Source organism: Colossoma macropomum, unplaced genomic scaffold (assembly GCF_904425465.1).
Source record: "Colossoma macropomum unplaced genomic scaffold, Colossoma_macropomum, whole genome shotgun sequence".
NCBI classification, from domain to species: domain Eukaryota; kingdom Metazoa; phylum Chordata; class Actinopteri; order Characiformes; family Serrasalmidae; genus Colossoma; species Colossoma macropomum.
The window spans coordinates 17582584-17607160 of record NW_023494804.1 but is presented as its reverse complement, the minus strand read 5'-3'; the positions used below and the strand labels follow the sequence as shown (position 1 = coordinate 17607160).

The following is a 24577-nucleotide window of genomic DNA, read 5'->3' as shown; positions in this document are numbered from 1 at the left end:
GACAGCAATTGGTCTTTTGTTTTGAATTACACTGACGGAAGTGTCGTCATGTGGAAGCGGAAGCGGCGTGTTTGTCTGTGTGTCATGCTGTTCAGTGTCTGTGAGAGGGTCACCTCACTGCTCAGTCAGATTACTGACACTTACTCTCAGTTTGACCCTCTTATTTATTTATTTTTAGGGTTTCTCTCTTTAAGCTCTGCCTCCGGCCGCCTGTTGGTGTGTTTATGGTGCGGTGTTTCTGGTTTGGCTGTGGAGCTGTGATGATAAAGGCTGATAAAGGCTGGTAAAGGCTGGTAGAGAGGGATTTGTGAGGTCTGTGGCCTTGCAGTTGCAGTGTCCGGCTCTAAACTGCTGTAGTTGAAGTGCAGATGGCCGAGGCGCAGCAGGCCCGCGTTCAGAAGGCTGTGGAGGAGATGGTGCAGAGTCTGGAGAGAGAGCATATCCGCAAAATGCAGGTAAACCCGCTCAGGGCAGGAGAATCAGGAGGGCTTTTAGGGCAGATTCCCCACCACAGTAACAGACAGAGGGGGTACTCACTAGTGTAGTGTTAGACGGTGTTAATAAAATTAGATGTCATATTTAAATATCTGTATTTATGTCACTGTGTCGGAGGTAGAGGTGGGCGATATGGTAGAAATGTAATATCGCGATACTTTTCTCAATACACGATGTCAGTATATTTATTTTTTCAGACATCTGCTCTCTATAGCAACAAAAAGTGTTCTGCCGTTTCCAAAAAGTTTCTATATAGACCTGTATACAACACATTCTCCGTCAGTCTGAAGAACCATTTGACTGTGCAAATAACCATTTAAGTATGCAGATGGGTCTATACAGTACTCATGGTTCTAAATAGAACCATTTCCTTTACTAAAGGACTTTTTAAAAAAACATTTTTTAAGAGTGCATACTAAAATGAAAGAATGCCTCAATAACTTGTCAGCCTGTCATAACTTGTTTTGATTGGACTGTTTTGTTCTGTTCTGCTTTAGATTTACTCCAGTGAGTTTTAAATAGTAAATAAATGCTTTTAGCGGTCAGGATATCTTCAGTGAGGGGCACAAAATGTAATAATAATGTCAGTAAGGGGACGCCACTATTTTATGGGCATTGTATTGTGCATGTAATGATCATTACAAATATTATATAATGTTCATTGTGTTGCTGTCACGCCAAAACCTTTTTGAAAAGTCAGGTCACCCTTTACATTGTGTCAGAATTTAACGGTGAACGGACCAACAGAAAAGGTCCAAAATTCGTAGGAAAAAGGTTTTGATGTATTGACTTCCATTACAAGTGAAGAGTATCTTTTTCTACTCCTGTAAAGTTGCTTTTTTAAAAAGGTTTTGTTCTGATAGCGATGATACATTGTAATGTAAACATATCATTGAATCGGAAGTACAGATGATATATCATTCAGCACTATTCTCGTGTTTTAGTACAATTCGTGCTTATGCTAAAACAAAGAAAATCTAATGTGGATCTAATACTATTTACTTCAGTATGTAACTCTTTTTAAATCTGATATTTTTAGGGACGTATGTTTCGATGCAGTGCGGACTGTTGTGAGCGTTCTGCTGACTCGATGAGCCAGGTACACCAGTGTATAGAAGTCTGCCACGCACCTCTGGCTAAGGCTCAGGGAGTGGTCACTAATGAGCTTGAGAAGTTCCAGGTGAGTGTCCATAATTTGGCATTTCGATGGGAACTTTAGGCTGCGTTTACATTTAAAGCCTGTTTGCTCAGTTCTGATTTGTCACTTGAATCTGATGTTTCTGCTTCTGCTTAGTTTGCATTTGTGTACGTAAGTGACCGTGAAGATAATATAGGACCTGGAAAGAGTGTTCACAGTGTTCATTGACTGGGGGACCAAAACAGTTGTCATGACAACTACACTTGAGCAGTGACCTAAAAGGCAAGACACAAGGGAAAAACGGAAAGTTAACAAAAGAACGAGTTCAGTTGCATGCAGAAATTTGAAAACAGTCAAATTCCATGTTTTGTTGATTTTTTAAGTGTAAATAAGTTAAACCTTCTTCTACAGAGAACACTTTTATAACTTAGGAATTTGACCAGGGGTGCTAAAACTTTTGCATGTGACTATATAAGAAAGACTAAAACTTTCTTTGGGGAAAAAAATAGATTTTGTCAGGGAAAAAAGTTGTCAGAAAAAGTTAAAGTTGAATGAAAGTCTATGGAGAAACATGCTCTTTGGCACCAGGCAGGATTTATGCCACTACAGCTAGCCAGGCGTGCTTGTCCACCCAGACCTTTCCCACGTGGATGATGACCACAGTGGACTTTGGATAGCAGTAGTTTTGTTTGTGTATCCCATCCAGTAATATGACTGAGATCTGAGCCACTTTCATACGTGCTTCAATATTGGATACATATCTGATTCAGAACCATCACCACCTACAGCGCATAACTTGAAGTTATTGTCAGTAATAGCCTTTTTTCCCTTCTTCTGACCCTATTTACCAATAGCTGATGAACGATTCAGAGAAAATCATCTTTGCAGTCATCAGAATTAGTGTGTAAATCAGAGCTTGAAGCTCCTCCATTGTTGCTACTGTTGTTTGTTTACTGTTAATGCTAGATTCACTCAGGAAGCTTTATGACACAAGCTAAAGAGAACTCACCTACTTTGACGGTTCTGTTATGTAATGGGAAGCAGACACAGGTACTCGAACAGGTGTGGAACACCACCATAACAAATGTAAATGAAAAAGAGCAATAAAATCAGATTAAAGCTTGTAGTGTGAATACAGCCTTGAGCAAACATCAGATTTGTGCCCTGAAATATGAACATGGTAGTTTTCAATGCAACTTGTTGGATCTTTTTTAGGATCGTCTGACACGATGCACCATGAACTGCAACGACAAAGCCAAAGACCTGTTTGACTCTGGAGCGAAAGAGGCAGCTGTGCGCTCTCTGATGGAGAAGTGTGTGGGCAGCTGTGTGGACGACCATCTAAATCTGCTACCCAGCATGACCCGCAGGCTGAAGGAAAGCCTCCAGTCTATAGCCCAGTGAACCTACAGCTTAAGTACCATTCATAATAGTTTTGTGAAGGAATATTCAAAGAATGATTGTTTAATGATGGACTTTGATGTCTGTTTTCCCCACAAAGTTGGGTATCTTCATCACTGACGCCGTACTGTGACTTCATACTCGTGTTGTGATTGTTTTTACCGCAACTGCTGTTTTTGTTTTTGTACGGACAATAAAAATATTACAGTGAAATGAAACCTGTTCTGCTGGAACTGTATTGTAGCAGTGAGGGCTCGTGTTTAATTACAAAGAATGTAATTAAAGGGGATATTTCCAAACTTCTACATTCTTTACATCTCAAGGATTGAACAAGGTTATTCTGAGTGGTTTGATGTGAAATGACGCATTATAAAGGTGTAGAGGTGATAACCAGGGGTTGCCATGACTACAACACAAATATAGACATTTTATTTACTATCCAAAACCACCAGTAAACCTACACGTCTTCTGAGTTTATACATGGAACGTAGATAATGGTAAAATAGTGATGAATTTCATTTAAAAAGTTGACTTTTTGTGTCTTATAATGTGCTGCATGTGTCTTTCCACCAATGAATGGATTTAAAAAAAAGTTTTAGGCCAAAAAACTATCAAAAACAATGTCAGCCAATATCAGGCTGTGTATTTATAACCATTTCATGTAATAACTTTCTGTGAGGGAGCTTTTAGAGGTGGATGTCTGGTTCCTATCACCACCGTGAACAATTCTGACTCAGCAAGTTTCTCTAGAACGGAGCATTACACACCAAACCACTCTGAATGACCTTGTTTACATCTTAACCATTTAATTTTTAAAAATAGGTGGAATCACCCTTTAAAAGGCCCTTATTATAAAACCACCAAAATGTTCTTTTTTCTGAATGGAGTTTCATTTGGTATGTAAACATTTACCAATATCCATTTTAAATTGTAGTTAAAAGGAGTTTCTGATTGGACTTCTTTTTGAATAAAGCACAGCCAATCAAAACAGCTTATTTAAAATATTAGTCAAAGGCACGGTAACAAAAACAGTTGTCTGTTTAATTATAAGGGATAAAGAGAGGTTGGAAAATGTTATATATAAAAGAATGCTGACTGTTTTTGGTACATCAAACCAAACACATCATAATTGGACCTCCTGACGGAGGAGTAAAATTCAAGAAAATGTAGAGATATGGGCTCTTTAAACATTCAAAACTCAAATCATTGTGAGCAAAATGAATGACATGAATAGCAGTCTCTCTTCTGTGCCATTTTATTTCTATTCCATGTCATTTTGGTCCAAAATGCAAGTCATCTTTATGATGTATAAATATCCCAAATCTAATATACTACAGCTATGGAATCATGGAGAATATGAAATGCCCAAAAACCAATACAGTCAGTTTTGCTCCTGAAATGGAGCTGCACTGGCAAACACTGGTACAAAACAAGACGACCTTTTAAAAAGCCAGCACCAGTTCTGTTAAAGAGTACAAAACACTGAATAAACAGGAAATGCATGACAAAAAACAGAACAGTATACAGTAAAACAAGAATATACATAAAAAGAACTTACAAAATATTAACTTTCACACAAAACAAAATTATAAACTTACAAAAAGCCAGACAGGCCTTAACAAATGATGACAAAACACGACCAAAACATACACTCACTGTTGATTTGTTCTGTGGATAATTACAGCAAAATCATAAAAAAATCTCACTCTACCATTCAGAAATAAATAGAGGAGTGAAATAAAACAATAAAAAAACATACAAATAATATACACTTAAAAAAAAGGTGTATAAATCGGATGGTAAAAAGGAGGGAGGCTTCTTCAAGGCCGGGCTGCTGGGTGGGCTGGTGGGAAGTGATGTCACAGGATGAAGATGGAGGTCACTGGCTGCTCAATCACGACACAGTGCGAGCGCTGCTTTCTGGTTCTCCTGCGTCGGCCCGGCGCTCTGAGGTGGGCGAGGTGTACAGGAAGTTACAGCACACGTACAGCGGGAAGGACAAGAGACGGCTGTCCAGGTTCATCACCACGTACTCCTGCAGCGAAAGAGCCTCTTCAAAAAGCATCCTTATACAGTTTGAACTCAAAAATCATGAGATAAAGTTTTTTACATTAAATGTGCAAAAGTTTCAACACACTTGCTCAAATGATGTTGATTTGCCAAGTGAAAATGCATTAACACATTCTCTGAAGAGAACTTAAATCAACCTTTATTTTGACTTGGAAGTACATTGAGAGTGAACCTTTATAATGCAGCCGAGCAAATTACAAGGGATTAAAAAAGTTTAAATAAAATTTACCAACTAAAACAAATGAAAATCAAAAAGATTTATATAAAAAATATAAAATATAAAAAACAGGTTTAAAATATCTAATGAAAACATTCAAACGAAAGTAAAACAACCAACTTATATAGCAAGCAATAAGAAAACTAACTTTTTAGAAAAATCACAATATTTACTAGAATAGAACAGTAAAATAATTATCATCAAATAAAGCAGTTGCACTAAAATATTAAAATATAATAATAATAAATAATAATAATAATAAAAATAAAATAAATAAAAAGGGGAAAGGAAAGTTTAAACTCAACTAAAACAGTTACAGGCTGGCCTTATGGCAAATTTCAGTGCTCAGTTTCTATTTATATACATTTAAAGTGTGGCTTAACTTTTGTACAGGCCATTTTTGGTTTCAACTGTTTCTCCAATATGTTAAATTCAGCAAATAATTGCTATGGAGACAAAAGATTTTCTCCACTTTTGTCACATTTATGTTTTTAAAAACCTTGTTAACATCATTTGAAACTGCTAGCCCCCCTTTACATTGCGTGAAAATTTAATGACGGCCCACAGAAATGCTCCAGATTTATGTACACTTACCCTCATCCAGATTTAATTACATTAACTTTCCTTAAAAGTTAAAAACAGTTTTTCCTTCTCCTACAAAGTTACCAATGTGAAGATGAGGGTTTGTCCTGATAGTGACATTATATAAGTATAATCATATTTTAACTTTGTAATGACCTTATAATTCAGAGCATCCAGTGACATTTAGGGATAAAATGTACACAGGACAAAATGTATCAGCTTTGGAACATGGTTGTGTAACACAGGGTGAGATTTTCTCATTCTTCTCATAGAGAAAAACAGCTTTGACCCAGATTTCCCTAATAACTTGCTTATTTGGGCATGATGGCAATAACAGAATGATGTACGTTTTCACAGGTCAATGGCTATACCTGAAAGTAGCTGAAGTCAGTAATTAGAATGGCGGTCTGGATACTTTTGGTCAGAAGTGCATCTTCACCACCGCCGTTAGACTGTACAGTAATAATGACCATAGAAAATTCTTTAATGTCAGGCATATCAGTGTTTTTAGTGATGTAAATAAAATTAACACAGCATGTGCAGCATTTGTCTTTAAGTTGCTGTACACACTAGTAAGCTCGAGGACTCAGGCTGTTTCCCCAGAATTCAGTGCAGAGAAAGCACTAGCACTTTCGGGGAATCTGCCCATTTTACTGTTTTTTTTTTCCCTTCACTGGCACACCTGATGCAGAAGGGCTTTATGTAAGGGCTTTAACGACGATTTGACTCAGATACAGCAGAGCAGGAGTGTTCAAAGGAGAACAAACAGAATACTGAATAGGCTGCATCATATCTCGCTTGTTAATCATTACTGAAATACTGGACTTGGCAACATTAATATCTGAGCATGTCTGTGAATTTATTTCAACACATGTATGACAAACCTGGTCCTTCTCCAGAGTCAGGAGCTGGTAGCCTGTAGAACGACTACAAATCAGCTTACCACTGCTGTCAAACGAAGCAAGCCGTAACCTGTTTATCAAGAGGAGAAAGACAAAACGAAAACAAAACATTACAATTTAGGCCAAACTTTTAATTCCAGGAATAATGTATTATAAAGTAATGTGTAAATTAATATAAAGTAATATAATATCAGTATAAAATACAAGAATTAAGGACTTTTCATATGCCAAGTGACAAACAGCTTCCCACTCTGCCAGTCTCTCTCTTCCTGCTTCCATTTGTATAAGCCAAATGAAAAAGAAAAAGAAAAAGAAAAATACTCCTGTCTCTCACTTGGTAACCATGGTGACTGCATGGTTAGCATGGCTAGCACTCATCCAATATCACTACAATCTTAAATATGATGGTTCTTCAAGGGATCTTTAGTAAAGAAAAATGGTTCTAGAGAACCACAAACACTCAACGAACCCTTTGATTAAAGGGTTCTTTGTGTCACTAAACGGTTCGTCAGATTGATGGAAAGTGTGTTTCATGTGCTTTGAAAAGTTCTATATAGCACCAAAAAGGGTTCTTCTATTGTGACAATGTCAAGCCTGTAACAATGGAAGAATAATTTTTGGTGCTACACAGAACCCTTTTCGAAAAGTTCTATATTGAACCAGATAAAACACACTTTTCATCAATCTAACGAACCATTTAGCGACACAGAGGACCCTTTAATCATGCAAAGGGTTCTTTAAGTGTTCATGGTTCTATATAGAACCATTTTCATTACTTAAGAACCCGTGAAGAACCATAATTTGTACAATAGTGTACTTTAAACACAAAAATAGAAATTGAGAAAAAAGATCGAAAATAGAAATAAATAATAAATATCAAAAGCAGGCAGCTGCCAATTTAAGAATGAAGCGCTTCTCAGTTTTATTATTCTGCAAAATCTGCATTTTTATTGGGGTACAGGCAGAACGGTTTCTCTGGATCGAGTTTGACTGTCGCACCGCCTGCTGCTCCTCTGTTCTTCATTAAACCATAACGGATTCCTTATTTGTTTATATTTATTCTAATGTAAGTGTTTTTTCTTTTTGTTTGAACAAATAAACGCTTACTGTCCGAAAAAATCTCTTTACCTATGATTTTCTCAGACTATTTTTTTGCACAGTATTACATATAGTATATATAGTTGTGTGCAACTGTTTAGGTCAAATTAATGTAAAAAAAATAATGTTTTGTTAATTTTCTACATGAAAATAAGTTAAAAATTTTCCGCACATTTTATCACATAATTACTGTTTAATTGCTGAATTTGAACATATTTAAATACGAATAAATAATAAAATGTGGCCTCTGCAAAAGTTACGGGATGCAGAGGATGTGTTCACTTACACTTAGACAATTAACAAATTATATAATTTGACTGAGATTGTTCAAACTTTCGCATGCAACTGTAAACACCCAAACATTAGTCATGGCAGACATGGCAGCAGACCTGAATGCAAGGTGTCGTCGTGGCTGTAGGCTGACAGCGCCCCCACATGGCTGGCTGAGGGTATTCCTTTTGAAGACGATGAAGCGGTTGGTGTAGGTGACCAGCAGATCAAAACCGTAATTAAAGCCGGTCCATCTCCAGCAGTACTGAGGTGACACGGAGAAATGATCACAAACCTCACTCGAATTAAGTAAAACAAGGATTCCCAAAAGGAAAGATAATACAGACATATTATTATACACTAGTAATAACCAGTAGACTCACATCTCCATCTTTATTCAGTTTTCGGCCGCAGCGCATGCTGTTCCGCTCAAATTCCTCCTTATTGGCCTCTTGAGGTCTAACAGCATGTGTAGAGTTACAGAGATCAGACAGAGCAGATGTTCAAATGCAGTCAAGGTGTGCGTATAAACACAAATACACTACAGTTCAAAAATATAATTTATACAGTAATAACTTAAGATGTACGTTGAAATATTATAAACTACATACTATACTTTTTAAGATGTTTCATTTATTTAAAATTTTTGTGAACAGATGTTTTTAATGTTAAATAATGCATTGTAATTATCTATGTAATATTGTGATTTGAGATATGATTGATATTAATTTATTGTAACCTTTTCTGGATGTTATGTTATTAGAACTTTATTCTAAATATTAATGTATTAAAACAACAATTTATATATTGATTTGATTAGAACTTCATTCTGGATATTCATTTTATTAGAACTTCATTTATGATGTTCTACAGCTTTTTTTCCCTGTCATTTCAGTCTGTTCATCATTTGGAACACATCCTTACAGCTTGCTGCTGATCAGTTGAGTAGCAGCATCACATTGAAATAGTTTTTTTAGACATTAATCTACAAAAAAAAAAAAAAGGTTTAATATTCATTCCAAACTTTTGAACGGCAGTACATGTTTCTGACCAGCTCTGTTGTTTATGTGATAACTACAGGATCTGTTCACACTCACCCGTTGTCATTGTCGTGTTCTGTTCTCAGCATGGCAAACCACTGCTGCTTATATATACTGGACAACCAATCTAAAGACGAGAAAATTTGAGAGCTGTTAGTGATTTGTTAACAACCTCTGCGCTACAGCCTTCTGCAGTAGCAGAACTGCAAAGTCCAGTATGCAGTCGTATGCAAAAGTCTGGGCACCCCTGTTTAAATGTGAAAATAAGTAACAAAACATCCTCTACATAGAACACACTTCCGCACATTGTAAATGCACAATTACTAATCAAATCAAATCGTGTTTATTGTCACATCACATTAACACAGGTGCGAAGGTGAAAAGAGTGAAAATCGTAGGTGCATAGCCCTCTTGTAGTACTTAAATACAAAAATACATAAAAAATAAATTTGAAAAAAAAAAAATGATTGCACATGTCTAGCATAAAGTCATATTACTGTGAGACTCCTCTAATCTGAGTGCAGGGTCTTACCGGGTGGAATGATATTGTCCCGTTCGAGGATGCGGGCAGAGGCAAGGTCGTTGATGATGTACTGCAGGCGAACGTGTCTGAAGACAGGGGTGAAGGGCAGCCCCTGCTCTGTGCACAAAAATGGCTCATCTTCCCCTAGCTCTGCATAACATAGGGGGGGGATAACACACAGGTGAGAAAAATGTCCACAACAGCCCGACCCAAATTAGAATAATGCTAAATTCAGCCTAAGATTCTCCACTCACGGATACAGGTGCATCTAGTACCATCTGGATTTTGCCTGTTACATGTGTTTACACATTTCCATACATCACTTTTAATTGGTCCACAGAAAACAAAATTTTAAGGTGCCTACCCTGTACAACATGACGGCATCTTTAAAACTTATTCAGCGTTTAGAAGCTAGTATGCAAGATTTGTCACGTTTGCCGACGTTTGCCACTTCGTTTCCCATTAATGTGTTTTTGCTGTAGCCTTGTTTTTAAAATCATCTGCCCTATAAAAACCACAGTGTGTGGTTGGCACTGGCAAACTGTGACTATTAGAGCTACACACTTAAAAAAAAACGGAAGCCTTTGCATGATTCAAGTGCTCTTTGCATGATGAAAGCATTCTTCAAACTGGAGAATGTGCTGTAGATGGTTCTATATAGATCTTATTTGAAAAGGGTTATGTATCACCAAAAAGGGTTCTTCTATTGCTACAAACTCATATCGTAACATTAGCAGAATCCTTTTTGGTGCTACAGATGGTTCTACATAGAACCATCTACAGCACATTCTCCATCAGTGTGAAGAACATTTTAATCATGCAAAGGGTTCTTTGAATGTTCATGGTTCTATATAGAAAAATTTTCTTTACTAAAGAACCCTTGAAGAACCATATTTTTTAAGTGTGTAGGCCTTCCATTTGAGACAAAAATGTCAACACACCTCTATAATAATGATAATTTCTGCTTGCGCCCTAACAGTACGTTAGCACTACGCTAATGTTGGTGCACAAACATTTTTTTGGCCATTCAAGATTAAATTCAGACATCTAAAGCTTGTAAAAGACATTCCATTTGTTTCATTTGAAACCTGTAATTATAATATTTGAGTTTGGTTGTAACGGTTTTATAGTAGAGCTGCCATCGCTGTTCTCTACTCCAAACAACCAACTGGAACAAGTGGGATGATTATATTTTATAAAAATTAAGGGGATGAGTGGGATGAGAACCAAAAAATACTTAACCCACACCAGAACTAGTGCAAAATCAAACAGAGCAGAGACAGGAAAGCGACTTCACAAATATTTATACAATTAATCTGTACAATATTACCAAAACAGTGAAGTAGGGATAGGGATTGCAAGAAGGATACTTGCAGAGATAAAAATATAAGACTTCTCTCTTTGTTGACACTGACCTCTAATGCAAGTCACACGTTACATGCAAGCATTTTGGCAGACAACTATGGGGACACCAGACGCAGGAGTATAATTTGGCCTTAATTGACTACAGGATATAAAGGGGGTGATATTGTTTTTGATGTTTTGTTACACTATTTAAGAATAAACCAAATGCTATACAGGCAGAACTCTGAAAGGTGCCAGCACTGTGGGGCAAAGTAATGAGAAACCATAACAGGCAGGTTTAGTTGGTAGATTAATGGAATGAAAGTCGATAGATTTGTTAGATTATACAATAATCACTAGCTGCAGTCCTACAGTGGATGTGACTGCGTGTGAGTGAACAGATGTGCGTTTTGATGTGTGTAAATATACAAGACACACCATTTCTTCTTTTGCAGAGCCACGAGTCCGCATCAACGAGGAGCTGCTTTATGGGGCCATCCCAGGACGGATTGAGCTGCAGAAACATCCACTGCAAGATCAAGAGACAGAAATGAGGGCGGAGGCACATGCAGGTGATGCTTTTATTAAGTTATAAGTAATAAGTATTCAAATGTTTTTTTGGCTTGATGATGTCAGGACACTATGAGTATAAATGATTTGATTACAGTTCTTTAGGAAATTCAATACATTATAGCATCTCAAATTTCACCATGATTCAATCTGATGTGATGATTTTGGTATGTTTCAAAATTATTTAAAAAAAATACACTGAATGTACAAATATGGAGAAACCATACACAGTAATGGAATACAGGCAATAAAACCAATACACCAAGTTTTTTTTATTTTTAAGTTGGAAAACAGACAAAGAATTTTATTTTTTGGCCAAATAATGGGCCTCATTCATGAAACACAAGGAAACCTTGAGTAAACTGCAAGTAAAATGGACCTTATTGATTATTTCCACCGGATTCACATAAACACCAGATTTGTTGAATAGAATGCTTGCAACAGTTCTTAAATCAGGCATACGGGCTTTACAGTTAGCATATGATTCCCATAATCCACACTCATAAATTACAAATGACAACCATATAAAGAAGGCATTCGACTCACTGACAAAGACAAGTAGTATGCCTTTAACATGTCTGCGCAAAAGAAGTTAAAGGAAAAAAATTCCTATAAACCTATTTAACAGGGTGATATGCCCCGCAAATACTGTAAAAATTATCTTTTTTTTTTTCTTTAAATGTAAGTGACCTGGAACCGCTCACCTAATGCCAAACTCAAATGAAGCTTTGCTGGAGGAATGAGAAACACACCATCCGGGTTCGGAAAGTCCTGTTCCATGGCAATGTTGAGCAGGATTCAGCAGGCCAGCATTGTTCAAACCTTATCAGGTCTGTATACCCTCTGCTGCACCTGACCACAGCCAACGAGCATTCAGGATCTACTCAATAACTCAATAATGAACCAGGATCTTGCACATGCAGCACTGTAAGCCAGCTTCTGTCAGCTCCGAGAGCTCATTAGTGGGAAAACTATTAAAAATTGTAATAATTCCAATAATAATTCCAATTCCAAATTTTTCATTAACATTTTACCTTCAAATTCATCCTGCTTGTGTTTCATGAAGGTCCAATGAGTGCATACTTTGTTGTGTATTATTGTAAATGATCAGAACATCGTAAATTTGATGCAGCTGAATCAAAGTAATGCATTTTTACACCACTACCTTCTTCAGAGCAGTGTAGACATCCATCTCCACTTGCATGACGAACAGGTCGGACGACTGAATCAGCTGCTCAATGACTTCAACCCTGTACACAGAAAAAAATAAGTCAACACATATGTTCAATGATGCTGTAAATATCTTGGAACACTCAAAGAGATTGACAGATACCCCAGTTCCTTCATTAGGTCCACGTTCTGATGGGTCATCAGATTATTGAGAAGCCACTCCAAACACCTGCAAACCCCAGAGAAAGACTCAGAAATCAGGACGCTAGGACACTGAAAGCAGTGCTCATAACAGAAAAAAGAGAAAACTCAAAGAAAACTGACTTCTTCATGACGGAGTCCAGGCCATACATGTTAGCAGCAGCATAGTAGCCACACACAGTTTTAACACTGACGTTTTCCTTCATTGTTTCTCCACACTGTTGGATCAGTCCGTCCTGCACAAGCACAAACACAAAATCCAGTGAGCTAACACAAGATCCTGTTACGCATAAGCTAAATACACATATACTGAATATAAACAATCTGTATCATATATGAGGCTGCAATATGCTAACAAGTCACAACATTTTTGTTGCGTGCTGTGAACATCTTGACCAATCACATCTATTCTTTGTAAGTTTCTATTTATCGAATTGTACTTAAAGTATTGGCTTGAGTGTTAAAATATGTCAATCAAGTCAAATAAAAGAGCATGAACTTTTTTTCTGAGTTTTTCCAAGTTTTTTTCCCCCCCCAAGTGAAAATAAGTTAACACATTCTCTGCATAAATAGTTATTAAACTACTATATTATCTTGTATTATTTTATGTTTTGTTATATTATATTGGAAAAATAAAGCAAATAAACAGTAATCGTATATTACAATGTGCAGAAGTGTGTTCTCTGTAGAGGGCATATTAACTTATTTTTATTTAGAAAATCAGTTTTGAGTTTTTCGCTAATTTCATGTATTCTTATGCAATCTTTGAGAAAATCAACATGTTGAAATTAGGTTTAGTCTGTCGCCATTAGCAGCTGGAGAGATTGGTACAAGAGAAGATTTTATGGTCGTCTTTAAACTGCAAAGCTTTTAGAAAACAAAGCCCAGGTTCATATGTCTACATAAGCTTTAGGTAGTAGGTAAAAAAGTCGATAGAGAGAGATCGAGAAAGGAAATAAATTCAAATATATGCATCATATATACAATGAACCAATCTTGTACACAAGCAGTGTCTCTTGAAGTAAGGCTTTCGGCAGCACTGACCAGCTGAAGCATGCAGGCAGCAGCCAGGATACTGACGACTCTGCTGGGTTTGATCAGTACATCGTCTCTGTAGAGAGAGCCAAACACCACCTGCAGAGCTACACACACGTTTTTAGGTTACAACAGAAGTCATACTTATGTACTACACAAGTACCTATGTGTAGCCATACACACATACCACATGTGTATATATATATATATATATATATATATATACATACACACACACACGCCTATATCATCTATATGTATGTCATCTATGTGTAACTATATGTAGTAACACGTCCTATATGTATTTATACTAGATGTATAAATACATGTACACATATATGTAAATATAAACATGTATAAGCATTTTATGCAATAATAATATGCAATAAGACCATAAACACATTTTATAAAGTCAGAAACTCTTTTGTCGGTCACCCCTGTTTTTTTCTTACACCCTCTGATGTTCTTCCAAAAAATATGCTGATGTAAAACATGAAAGTCAAGACATTTTTCTCCTAAAACTTTTCCAAGCTCTAGTGCAAATAAATTAATAAATAGTTTTATTGGAGCAGGGAAAACATAAAATTTTATTTATTTTTTTTTAAAACAGCCTTACCTTCTGTATCAATATTCTGGTCTGGGATCTCTAATTCAATGACCATCATATTAGACTCTTTCCAGGAGCCGCTGAACATGCTGGAGAAATACCCTGACTGCAAAACAAAAAAAAAAACAAACAACCAACCAAACAGATTCACAAGTGAAATAAACATACACAACATGCAAAATGTCACCAAGGCCCATTCTTTTCAAACGGACCCTTTACAGTTTTGACAAACAGGATAACTGGAATTATGTCGAATGATACTTTGATTGTGATGAGCCACCAAAATTCACATTTCAGTACTCTGCAGAAATATCTGTGCCTCATTAGAGATGAACTGTGAAAATTTCAGTGTTTCATTACTAAACTCATTTTAATAGTGCTGTCTCTAAAGAGAAATGCACAAATGTGATTCAACCAGGACACTGAAAAAAATAACATATTAATGTCCTTCCTGACAATTATTAACTTATTTCCTGGGTCATGAACGTTGTTTCCGTTAATTCAGTGCAAGCTGTGAAGCCCTACCTGACACAAGTAAACTTTGTGTAGGTTCCACTCTTGGCCCAGTGCACAGATACGGATGTCGCTGTTTTCTCCATTCAGAAAAAGGGTCTGGTAGATGTACTTAGAAGTGCTTTTCAACTTCTTCCTGTTACAGTTTCACCCAGAGAAAGCAGAAGGAAAGCAAAAGGGAAATCAGAATCAACAAAGAACATATTTACACACAAAAATGAATCAAACCATAGGCACAATTTATACTGATATATAGGTCTTCTTTCACGGTAAAGTTGTTGACATCCTGATGACAGTAAAAGAATTACAGCATGAGGTGACTGATGACAATCCATTTGAAATAAGGCAAACTTCAGACACCGAACATGTCTTGGCCCACTGTCTATGTTTTGGAAAACTGTGTAAATTAGATTTATTGGTGAACCATTCCTTTAATAATGCACAAACATGCAGGCCCTTTCTAATTTACATTCACAATTAGCACTACTGGCAGTTACTTTATTTTAGGTAACATCCGTTTCTCTGCCGTTGTGATATACACTATGTGGTCAAAAGTATGTGGACACGTGACTATATATGAGCTTGCTGAACATCCCATTTCAAAACCATTGGCATTAATTTGGAATTGTCCTCCACACAAAACTCATTAACCATGTCTTTATGGACCTTGCTTTGTGCACATGGGCACAATCATGCAGGAACAAGAAAGGGCCTTCCATAAACTGCTGCCACAAAGCGGGAAGCATATCATTTTCTAACATGTACATGTTTGCTGCAGCATTAACATCACCCTGCACTGGAACTAAGGGGCGCAGACCCTGAGAAACAGTCCCAGCTCATTATCCCTCATCCACCAAACTTTACTGTTGGCACTATGCATTCTGGTAGGTAGCGTTCTCCTGACATCCACCAAACCCAGACTTGAGACAGTGAAGTGTGATTCATCACTCCAGAGAACATGTTTCCACTGCTCCAGAGTCCAGTTGTGGGGCACTTTACACCACTCCAGCTATTGCTTGGCACTGCGCATATTGATCTTATGCTTATGTGCAGCTGATTAGCCACAAAAATCCATTTCATGAAGCTTCTGACGCAGTTCTTGTGCTGATGTTGCTTCCAGAAGCAGTCAAATTCTGTAGTGAGTGATGCAACAGAAGGTGCTACGCGCTTCAGCACTCAGCGGCCCCGCTTTGCAAGTTTGCATGGTCTACTGCGTCATGGCTGAGCTGTTGTTGCTGCTAGACTTTTACATTTCACAATAATAGCACTTACAGTTGACTAGAGATCTAACAGAGCAGAAATTTCAAAAACTGATCTGAGGCAAAGGTGGCATCCTGTGACAGTGCCATGTTCAACTTCCAGTTTTAAGAAGTTTGAGTTCTTCAGTATGACCCATTCTACTGCCAGCGTTTGTCTATGGAGACAGCATGGCTATGGGCCTGAATTTATACACCTGTTATCAATGGGTGTGAAACACTGAAACACCTAAACTGAATAATTGAGAGGAGTTCCCACATACTTTCCCCATATTTTTTCACACGCCATATAGCGTACGTGTGTATGAGTTTCACCTGCGTGGTGTGTCCAGCAGGCTGTCCTCCTCCTCTGGTTCGCTGTCACACTCACAATGTGCTGCTCTTTTCCTCTTTTTACACTCGCAGCCATGCCTGTTTCCCACACAGTGGCCTTCCACCACTGGCTCGGGGCTTCGGGGAGCAGCCTGGAAGCGGCTACCAAGGGACCCCATCTCCCTTCAGCTCCACAACCTGATCAAAACAAATAGTTGCTAAAAGGCTTACCAAGCCATCCAAAGTGTGCAACACTGAATGAGAAACAGTTATATCTACATAGATAGCAGCCAAGAAAACTCTCCCATTCGTTAGGACTTCAGGAACTATACAGAAGGCCTCATATGTTAGATTAACTACCAACCTAAAAAGGAACTAACAGAGGAATCAACCATTCACTTTCTGATTATCAGTGAGTAAAACAGTCAGTGTAGTTCTTCTGGAAGTTCTAGATATGTCACTGGCTGTGAATATAAGCCATAGTCTAAGCAGGTTTGGGTTAACTGTTAGGAAGGAAAACAGTGACAGAAGCTGTATACCAGGAATGTTTACTGAAGGGGTCACTGTAAAACTGATACATACAAGCTCAGATATATCATAATATCTGTTACAAGCTTCAAACAAAACCTTATTTCTTTTACAAATATCAAATACCCAAACTTACTCTAGAATGGCCAAAAAATGTTAATGTAAATTGCTGTTAGCTTAGCATTAACATACAACTAGAATGCCATCAGGGTGCTCGTAGAACCACTTAGCCCTTATCCCTTTCGTTTTGCACTTTCAGGCCTAAAGGTAGCGGACAGAGAGTTATGAGAAAAAAGAAAACGGCAAGATGGCAGCGCAAGAGACCAAAGAAACCCATAAATGTGAGTATTTTCCCTGCTAAAAACTTATGATAGCTATTGTATTATCTTAGTTTAATGTGTTTCAATGTATTATGGTCAATGAAGAATCAGGGGTGGGCAATAATAAATAATTGTCACATCTCCCCTATTTGAAGGCATATGATTCCCTAAATGTTACTAAAGCCCAGCAGTGAGGTTGAGGCTGAACTCCTCTGCTATCACTGCAGACTGGCAGGGTCACCTACAGAGCACCGCTAGTAGTCCGTTAATGAAGTAATGTTCTTTTTCATTTGACGGTCCCATTTCGTAGGGCAAGATTTCAACCACTACCCCTTGTAACTTAGTTCCAGATGACACTTGAAAACGAGGGGTAGTGGTAAAAAGAAGACATGGGATTGAGCCTTCATGTTTTTCTTAAAAAGCTTCCAAGCTTATGACCTGAAGCAAACGGAAGGCTCACTCAAGGGTCAAAGAAGCACTCTGAACTACTCTGTGCTCTGGAGGACTGGAGGGATGATAATATAGCCCCCATTAGCATATGAGCATATTACTCAGAAATTTATAACACTAGCTAAAGCTACAGCAACTGTGGATGTGACTTATAAGCTCAACAAGGTTTGGACAGGCTGGAACGTAGCTTCTGTCTGTCTATTTTCTTACTTATATTGCGACTGCAATTTAAATTTTGACTATTATCTATAAGGTATATGGTTCAGGCCCTTTTTTTGGCCAAGAAGTTCAGAATATCCACTTTTTCCTGGCTTGAGGCTTGACCTCTTCATGTAGTTCGCCAAACTGCCAGCATGTTGTGGTTGTGATGTTACAACACATGAAGGTTTGGGTGCCTCTGATTGGTCTAACTCAACTACAGGCAGCTCAGAAGCTCTGTGTTATTAGGTCAAATTTACCCTAATATCTTTTTTAAATGTGTACATAAACCCCCACAAATGCTACAAGTGGACACATAAAAATAAAACACATAAAACATAGCATATGGGCCCTTTAAATAATCAGTTTTTCTATACTTAGCAAACCAGCTGATTTACAATGGCAGCTTAAAGTCAAGCTCAATGGAATTTAGAGTCGTAGATCTACAACATGATAGAAAACAATGTTTACAGACTCTAAATAAATACATTAGGTTAACCACGGTAAAGTTAGTTTTATTTTCGATATTCGTCTTTTCGGCGCTAATAACATTTGATTGGACTACGGTAGTCAGCGAAGACTTACATATTCATGACAGTACGACCACAGAGAGTGATGCACACCTGTGCTTTTGCAGTTTGGGTGACATTTAACATACTATTTATAACGCTATTTTGTGTTAATACCATAGAACTGAGACAAGATTTTCAATCGGAAGAAAAAGCATACACTTCTAGACCACGCCTACATCCATGCACACGCATTTGTTTTCCTCCAAAGCGTTTCTGTGCATTTAAATACATATTTTAATTGTTCATGCTAACAATAGACACCGTCAGACAATAAAACGTCAATAGCTCCATAAACACTGTGTCCATGCACATCTGATTAATTGTGTTATTTGCTCTAAATTATGGTTAGAAATACACACCACTTTAATTTAGAAAAAGGACTTTGAATAAACCTGTAACTAAAATGTACTTGCCAATACTTGTCCTAATAGTCCTGAGCATACCTTACCTGTAAAAACTGATATTACCTGTATACTGATATAGCTAGTTAGCTTGATGATGGAGGTTCAGTAATTGTCAGACATTAGCAGTCTTGAAGGTTCAATAGATCCTTAACCATCTAAAATATTAGTTTAAAAAATGAGAGTGTAGAAAAGAAAACGTCTTATTTAAGTGGATCAAATTGCAACTCAAAAGTTTTTTAAATCCATCAAAAACTAAGTGAGCCAGATTGAAGTTATTTTTTCCATTTTCAATTTCGACATTTTAGACATTGAACATTTAAAATACTGCTTAGATTCAAAATGCAGCATTCACTGCAATTAATGCAGCTGAAATGCTTTTGAAGGTTAAAATACAAATATTAATATAAAGTAATTATTGCAGTACATTCAAAATTCAAAAGTTGTGTATGATTGCTGAAACATAACTGCACCATACACAATTGTTTGTAGTGTTGGGTGTAATACAGCTGAAATATTATTGAAATTCAAAATATATAAAAATTAATAAAAAGTAGTTACAGCAATATATCCAAAATCCAATGGCTGTGCATCATTGCTGACACCTCACTGCACCATACACAACTGTTTTTAATGTTGTAAATAATGCAGCTGAAATATTATTGAATTTCAAAATACATAAAAATTAATAAAAAGTAGTTACAGCAATATATCCAAAATTTAAAGGCTGTGCATCATTGCTGACACTGCACTGCACCATACACAGTTGTTTTTAATGTTGTATATAATTTAGCTGAAATAGCTTTATACTTTATATTAATGTTTATGTATTTTGAATTTCAATAGCATTTCAACCACATTACATACATCACTAAAACCATTGTATATGGTTCAGCAAGATGTCAGCAATCATACACAACTTTTGGATTTTGGACATAATGCAATAACTGCTTTATATAAATTTTTATTTATTTTGAACTTCAATAATATTTCAACCACATTACATACAACACCAAATATAACTGTGTATGGTGCAGCTAGGTATCACCAATCATACACATTTTTTGGATTTTGGATCTAATGCAATATCTCATTTAAATAATTTTTTATATATTTTCAATTTCAATTATTTTCCAGTCACATTACATACAGCACTACAAAGAATTGTGTACAGTGCAGTGAAGTGTCAGCAGTCATACACACCTTTTGGATTTTGGATATAATGCAATAAATATGTTATATAATTTTTTTAATTTAATTTGAACTTCAATAGTATTTTGGCCATCTTACAACACTAAAAACTACTGTGTATGGTGCAGTGCAGTGTCAGCAATGATGCACAGCCTTTGGATTTTGGATATAATGCAATAACTATATTAATTTTGATTTATTTTGAACTTCAATAATATTTTGGCCATCTTACATACAACACTAAAAATAACTATGGTGCAGTGCAGTGTCAGCAATGATGCACAGCTTTTGGATTTTGGATATATTGCTGTAACTACTTTTTATTCATTTTTATGTATTTTGAATTTCAATAATATTTCAGCTGCATTATTTACAACATTGAAAACAGCTGTGTATGGTGCAGTGAGGTGTCAGCAACGACGCACAGCCTTTAAATTTTGGATGTATTGCTGTAACTACTTTTTATTAATTTTTGTGTATTTTGAATTTCAATAATATTTCAGCTGCATTATTTACAACATTAAAAACAGTTGTGTATGGTGCAGCGAGGTGTCAGCAATGATGCAGAGCCTTTAGATTTTTGACATATTGTTGTAACTATTTTTTATTAATTTTTATGTGTTTTGAATTTCAATAATATTTCAGCTGCATTATTTACAACGTAAACAGTTGTGTATGGTGCAGTGAGGTGTCAGCAATGATGCACAGCCTTTGGATTTTTGATATATTACTGTAACTACTTTTTATTAATTTTTATGTTTTTTAAATTTCAATAATATTTCAGCTAAAATATATTCAATATTAAAAACAGTTGAGTATAGTGCAGTGATGTGTCAGCAATGATGCACAGCTTTTGGATTTTGGATATATTGCTGTAACTACTTTTTATTGTTATGTATTTTGAATTTCAATAATATTTCAGCTAAATTATATACAACATTAAAAACAGTTGTGTATGGTGCAGTGAGGTGTCAGCAATGATGCACAGCCTTTGGATTTTGGATATATTGCTGTAACTACTTTTTATTAATTTTTATATATTTTGAATTTCAATAATATTTCAGCTGTATTACACCCAACACTACAAACAATTGTGTATGGTGCAGGTAAGTTTCAGCAATGATACACAACTTTTGATTTTTGAACGTACTGCAATAATTACTTTATATTAATATTTGTATTTTAACCTTCAGAAGCATTTCAGCTGCATTAATTGCAGTGAATGCTGCACTTTGAATCTAAGCAGTATTTTAGCTACATTATATCCTCAAGTAAAATTCAAAGTTTGTGTGTCATTACTGAAACTTATCTGCACTAAACACTGCTGATTTAAATGTTCAATGTCTAAAATGTTATCGAAATTCAAAATGAAAAAATGTACAAGATTTAAAACTTACATCTGACTCACTTAGTGTTTGATGGATTTAAAAATATACTTTTGATTTTTAAACTAATATTTTAGATGGTTAAGGATCTATTGAACCTTCAAGACTGCTAAATGTCTGACGATTACTGAACTTCCGTCATCAGGCTAACTAGCTATATCAGTATACAGGTAATATCAGTTTTTACAGGTAAGGTATACTCAGTACTGTTAAGACAAGTATTGGCAAGTACATTTTAGTTACAGGTTTATTCAAAGTCCTTTTTCTAAATTAAAGTGGTGTGTGTTTCTAACCATAATTTAGAGCAAATAACACAATTAATCAGATGTGCATGGACACAGTGTTTATGGAGCTATTGACGTTTTATTGTCTGACGGTGTCTATTGTTAGCATGAACAATTAAAATATGTATTTAAATGCACAGAAACGCTTTGGAGGAAAACAAATGCGTGTGCATGGATGTAGGCGTGGTCTAGAAGTGCATGCTTTTTCTTCCGATTGAAAATCTTGTCTCAGTTCTATGGTATTAACACAAAATAGCGGTACGTTAAATGTCACCCAAACTGCAAAAGCACAGGTGTGCATCACTCTCTGTGGTTGTACTGTCATGAATATGTAAGTCTTTACTGACTACCGTAGTCCGATCAAATGTTATTAGCGCCGAAAAGACGAATATCGAAAATAACTTTACCGAGGTAGGTTACTAGGTTACCCACCCCATTACCTTCAAGTTTACTTCTTTAGCGGTTGCTAACTTCGTGATCTGTTTTCTGAGAGGTTTGGTCACCAGGTTGCGGCTATGTGCGGTTATTTTCACGTTCCTTTATTCTAAAATATGAACATTTCACTGTTCCCTCTCTCTGAATGAACAGAAGAACCGAACCAATGTCCTCCAGTAAAAGGAACCCAAGCAGCTCTCTCTGATAGCACCGTAGCTACCTCGCTAACGAGACTGAAAAAGCGGGCTTCGTATTGGAATTTTCCGTTCCACCTTAAATAATACAGACGTTAACTGCCCCACCATTTAAGATAGAACGGAAAATGTCAAAAAGAAGCCCAACTTCAGCTTCGTCCATCACCCACGGCTATGGCTAAGAGGGCAAGGACTAAAATTGAAAGGAAATTGCTTTATTACATAGAAATAACGACTTTTGAAATATAAGATGTTAAGGTCCTGTTATTCAATATTATCGCTGCACCATTTAAGGTGGAACGGGAAAATTGGAACAAGAAGCTGACGAATAGGAAGCAGACTTCAGCCTCGTACACAAACCTACATCTAGCTTCACAGGAGGCTAAATCTCTTACCGTTCAGAGCCTACATGAGCATATTAAGCTAAGTAAGTGCAGATAGTACATAAGTTAGCTGTTGTGTTGTGTTGTGTTGTAGTGCCACTCTTACCTGTCTAATCCACCGCTGTAGCAGCGCTTCAAGCTTCACATAGAGGTAAACAAACCGGCTCTCTCAGCTCTCAGCTCAACTAAACTAGCTAGTTAGGTTAAGCAGCTTTGAATTTCCTCACAAAAGCACGAAGACACGCCCTGCCAGCCTGTCAGCTAGTGCTGACTGACAATTAAACAGATGTACGACCACCTGCAATGATATTTTACATATTTGTCTATCTATATGCTGAAATGGACGGCTGTAAAAAAAATCACAGTAGTCAGAGCATCAACAATAACCTGCCAACGGAACCGTTTTTCACCCTCAGAGCAAAAGCCTTATTTTCCACACGTCTTTCAGACACATGCTGCCCTCTACTGTACTGGAGTCACATCACAGTCATTTACAAGTAAATCTTTTTTCTCACACTTTGCTCTCTGTTACCAAGCTTGGACCTCCTAATGTCCATTTTTAGTGGTAAATTATATACCTTTCCTTACTAAGTCACTGCCATGCATTAGGATCTCGTTTCCACACATTGGTAAAGCGTAGCCACACATTATTTTCATTTATATGGGATGTCACCAGCAGGGCTCCATACTTTTCTATGAATGTTGCATAAAAATCCAAAAACACTGACAGACTGTTTGCTGTCAGGAAAGTTCCAAGAAGGCCTATTCCTGGGAAAAATATTGAACATCTAGTGAATATTTTGATTGTGTTGTGCCAAATGCTTTATACACAAGTGTGGATGGACTCCACAACTGAATATATGGAAGACGGATCTTCATTTGTATACAACAAACAAGAAAGACCATAGAGTGTTAACTTTAATTGAGCATTTTTTGACTGATGAAGACCCTCATTAAGGTCACATACTCACTCACTCATCTCCTAAGCCGCTTATCCTTCTGGGTCGCGGGGGCGGGGGGGTGGGGGGTCGGAGCCTATGCCAGCAGTCATTGGGTGGAAGGCCCCTCATTAAGCTGCATTTTTATTTTATTTATCTACATATTTATTTTTATGTTTTCCTCCTCTTTATCTGTTGTCTTTACTCTTCAACACTGCGGACTTTCAATGTTCTGTTGGTAATATCTTGTGGTGTTCTGCCACCGGCTCCACTCCCATCAAAGCTTGCAGAAAGCGCCATAAGAAGAGCCATGGGAGGCGTGCCCCCCTCCCCTTTTGAGTGACAATAATTACTGTTTATGTTGTTGTTCCTTGGTTAAGATGTGTTTTATGTGTAGTTTTGTGTTAAAAAAAATCCTGCACGTACCCCACCGCAATGCATGGATTTTTTCTTCCAAGAATTGCTACATTAATATTAATACCTTAATATTTATTGGCCTACAGGGACGAGGTGCAGCACCTGGTGGCATGGTGTAGGACATCAACCTGGCGCTC

The 24577-nt window shown here is 36.9% G+C and overlaps 2 protein-coding genes across 2 annotated transcripts; one reads left to right on the top strand and one right to left on the bottom strand.

The window, feature by feature from the left end:
• The first annotated feature begins 174 nt into the window (after nucleotides 1-174).
• On the top strand, nucleotides 175-3252 carry fam136a (family with sequence similarity 136 member A). Its single transcript, XM_036595824.1, has 3 exons — nucleotides 175-455; nucleotides 1535-1675; nucleotides 2849-3252. The coding sequence occupies exons 1-3, from the start codon at nucleotides 369-371 to the stop codon at nucleotides 3035-3037; spliced, it is 417 nt and encodes a 138-aa protein (XP_036451717.1). The 5' UTR covers nucleotides 175-368; the 3' UTR covers nucleotides 3038-3252.
• Nucleotides 3253-4271: 1019 nt separating this feature from the next.
• On the bottom strand, nucleotides 4272-23513 carry gmcl1 (germ cell-less, spermatogenesis associated). Its single transcript, XM_036595441.1, has 15 exons — nucleotides 23192-23513; nucleotides 16748-16942; nucleotides 15189-15312; nucleotides 14673-14769; nucleotides 14066-14163; nucleotides 13145-13257; nucleotides 12984-13049; nucleotides 12816-12900; nucleotides 11519-11609; nucleotides 9746-9886; nucleotides 9271-9340; nucleotides 8557-8632; nucleotides 8293-8438; nucleotides 6788-6875; nucleotides 4272-5069 (listed from the first exon to the last, which is right to left on the bottom strand). Exons 2-15 carry the CDS (start codon nucleotides 16921-16923, stop codon nucleotides 4929-4931), a joined length of 1512 nt encoding a protein of 503 aa, XP_036451334.1. The 5' UTR covers nucleotides 16924-16942; nucleotides 23192-23513; the 3' UTR covers nucleotides 4272-4928.
• Between the last annotated feature and the right edge of the window lie 1064 nt (nucleotides 23514-24577).

Coding starts and splice junctions, on each gene's coding strand:
- fam136a (XM_036595824.1), top strand. CDS start 369: ATGGCCGAGGCGCAGCAGGCCCGCGTTCAGAAGGCTGTGGAGGAGATG. Junction 456..1,534: donor AGCATATCCGCAAAATGCAG/GTAAACCCGCTC, acceptor TGATATTTTTAG/GGACGTATGTTTCGATGCAG. Junction 1,676..2,848: donor ATGAGCTTGAGAAGTTCCAG/GTGAGTGTCCAT, acceptor GATCTTTTTTAG/GATCGTCTGACACGATGCAC.
- gmcl1 (XM_036595441.1), bottom strand. CDS start 16,923: ATGGGGTCCCTTGGTAGCCGCTTCCAGGCTGCTCCCCGAAGCCCCGAG. Junction 13,050..13,144: donor CTGGACTCCGTCATGAAGAA/GTCAGTTTTCTT, acceptor TGGGGTTTGCAG/GTGTTTGGAGTGGCTTCTCA. Junction 9,887..11,518: donor GCTCTGCAAAAGAAGAAATG/GTGTGTCTTGTA, acceptor TATGTTATGCAG/AGCTAGGGGAAGATGAGCCA.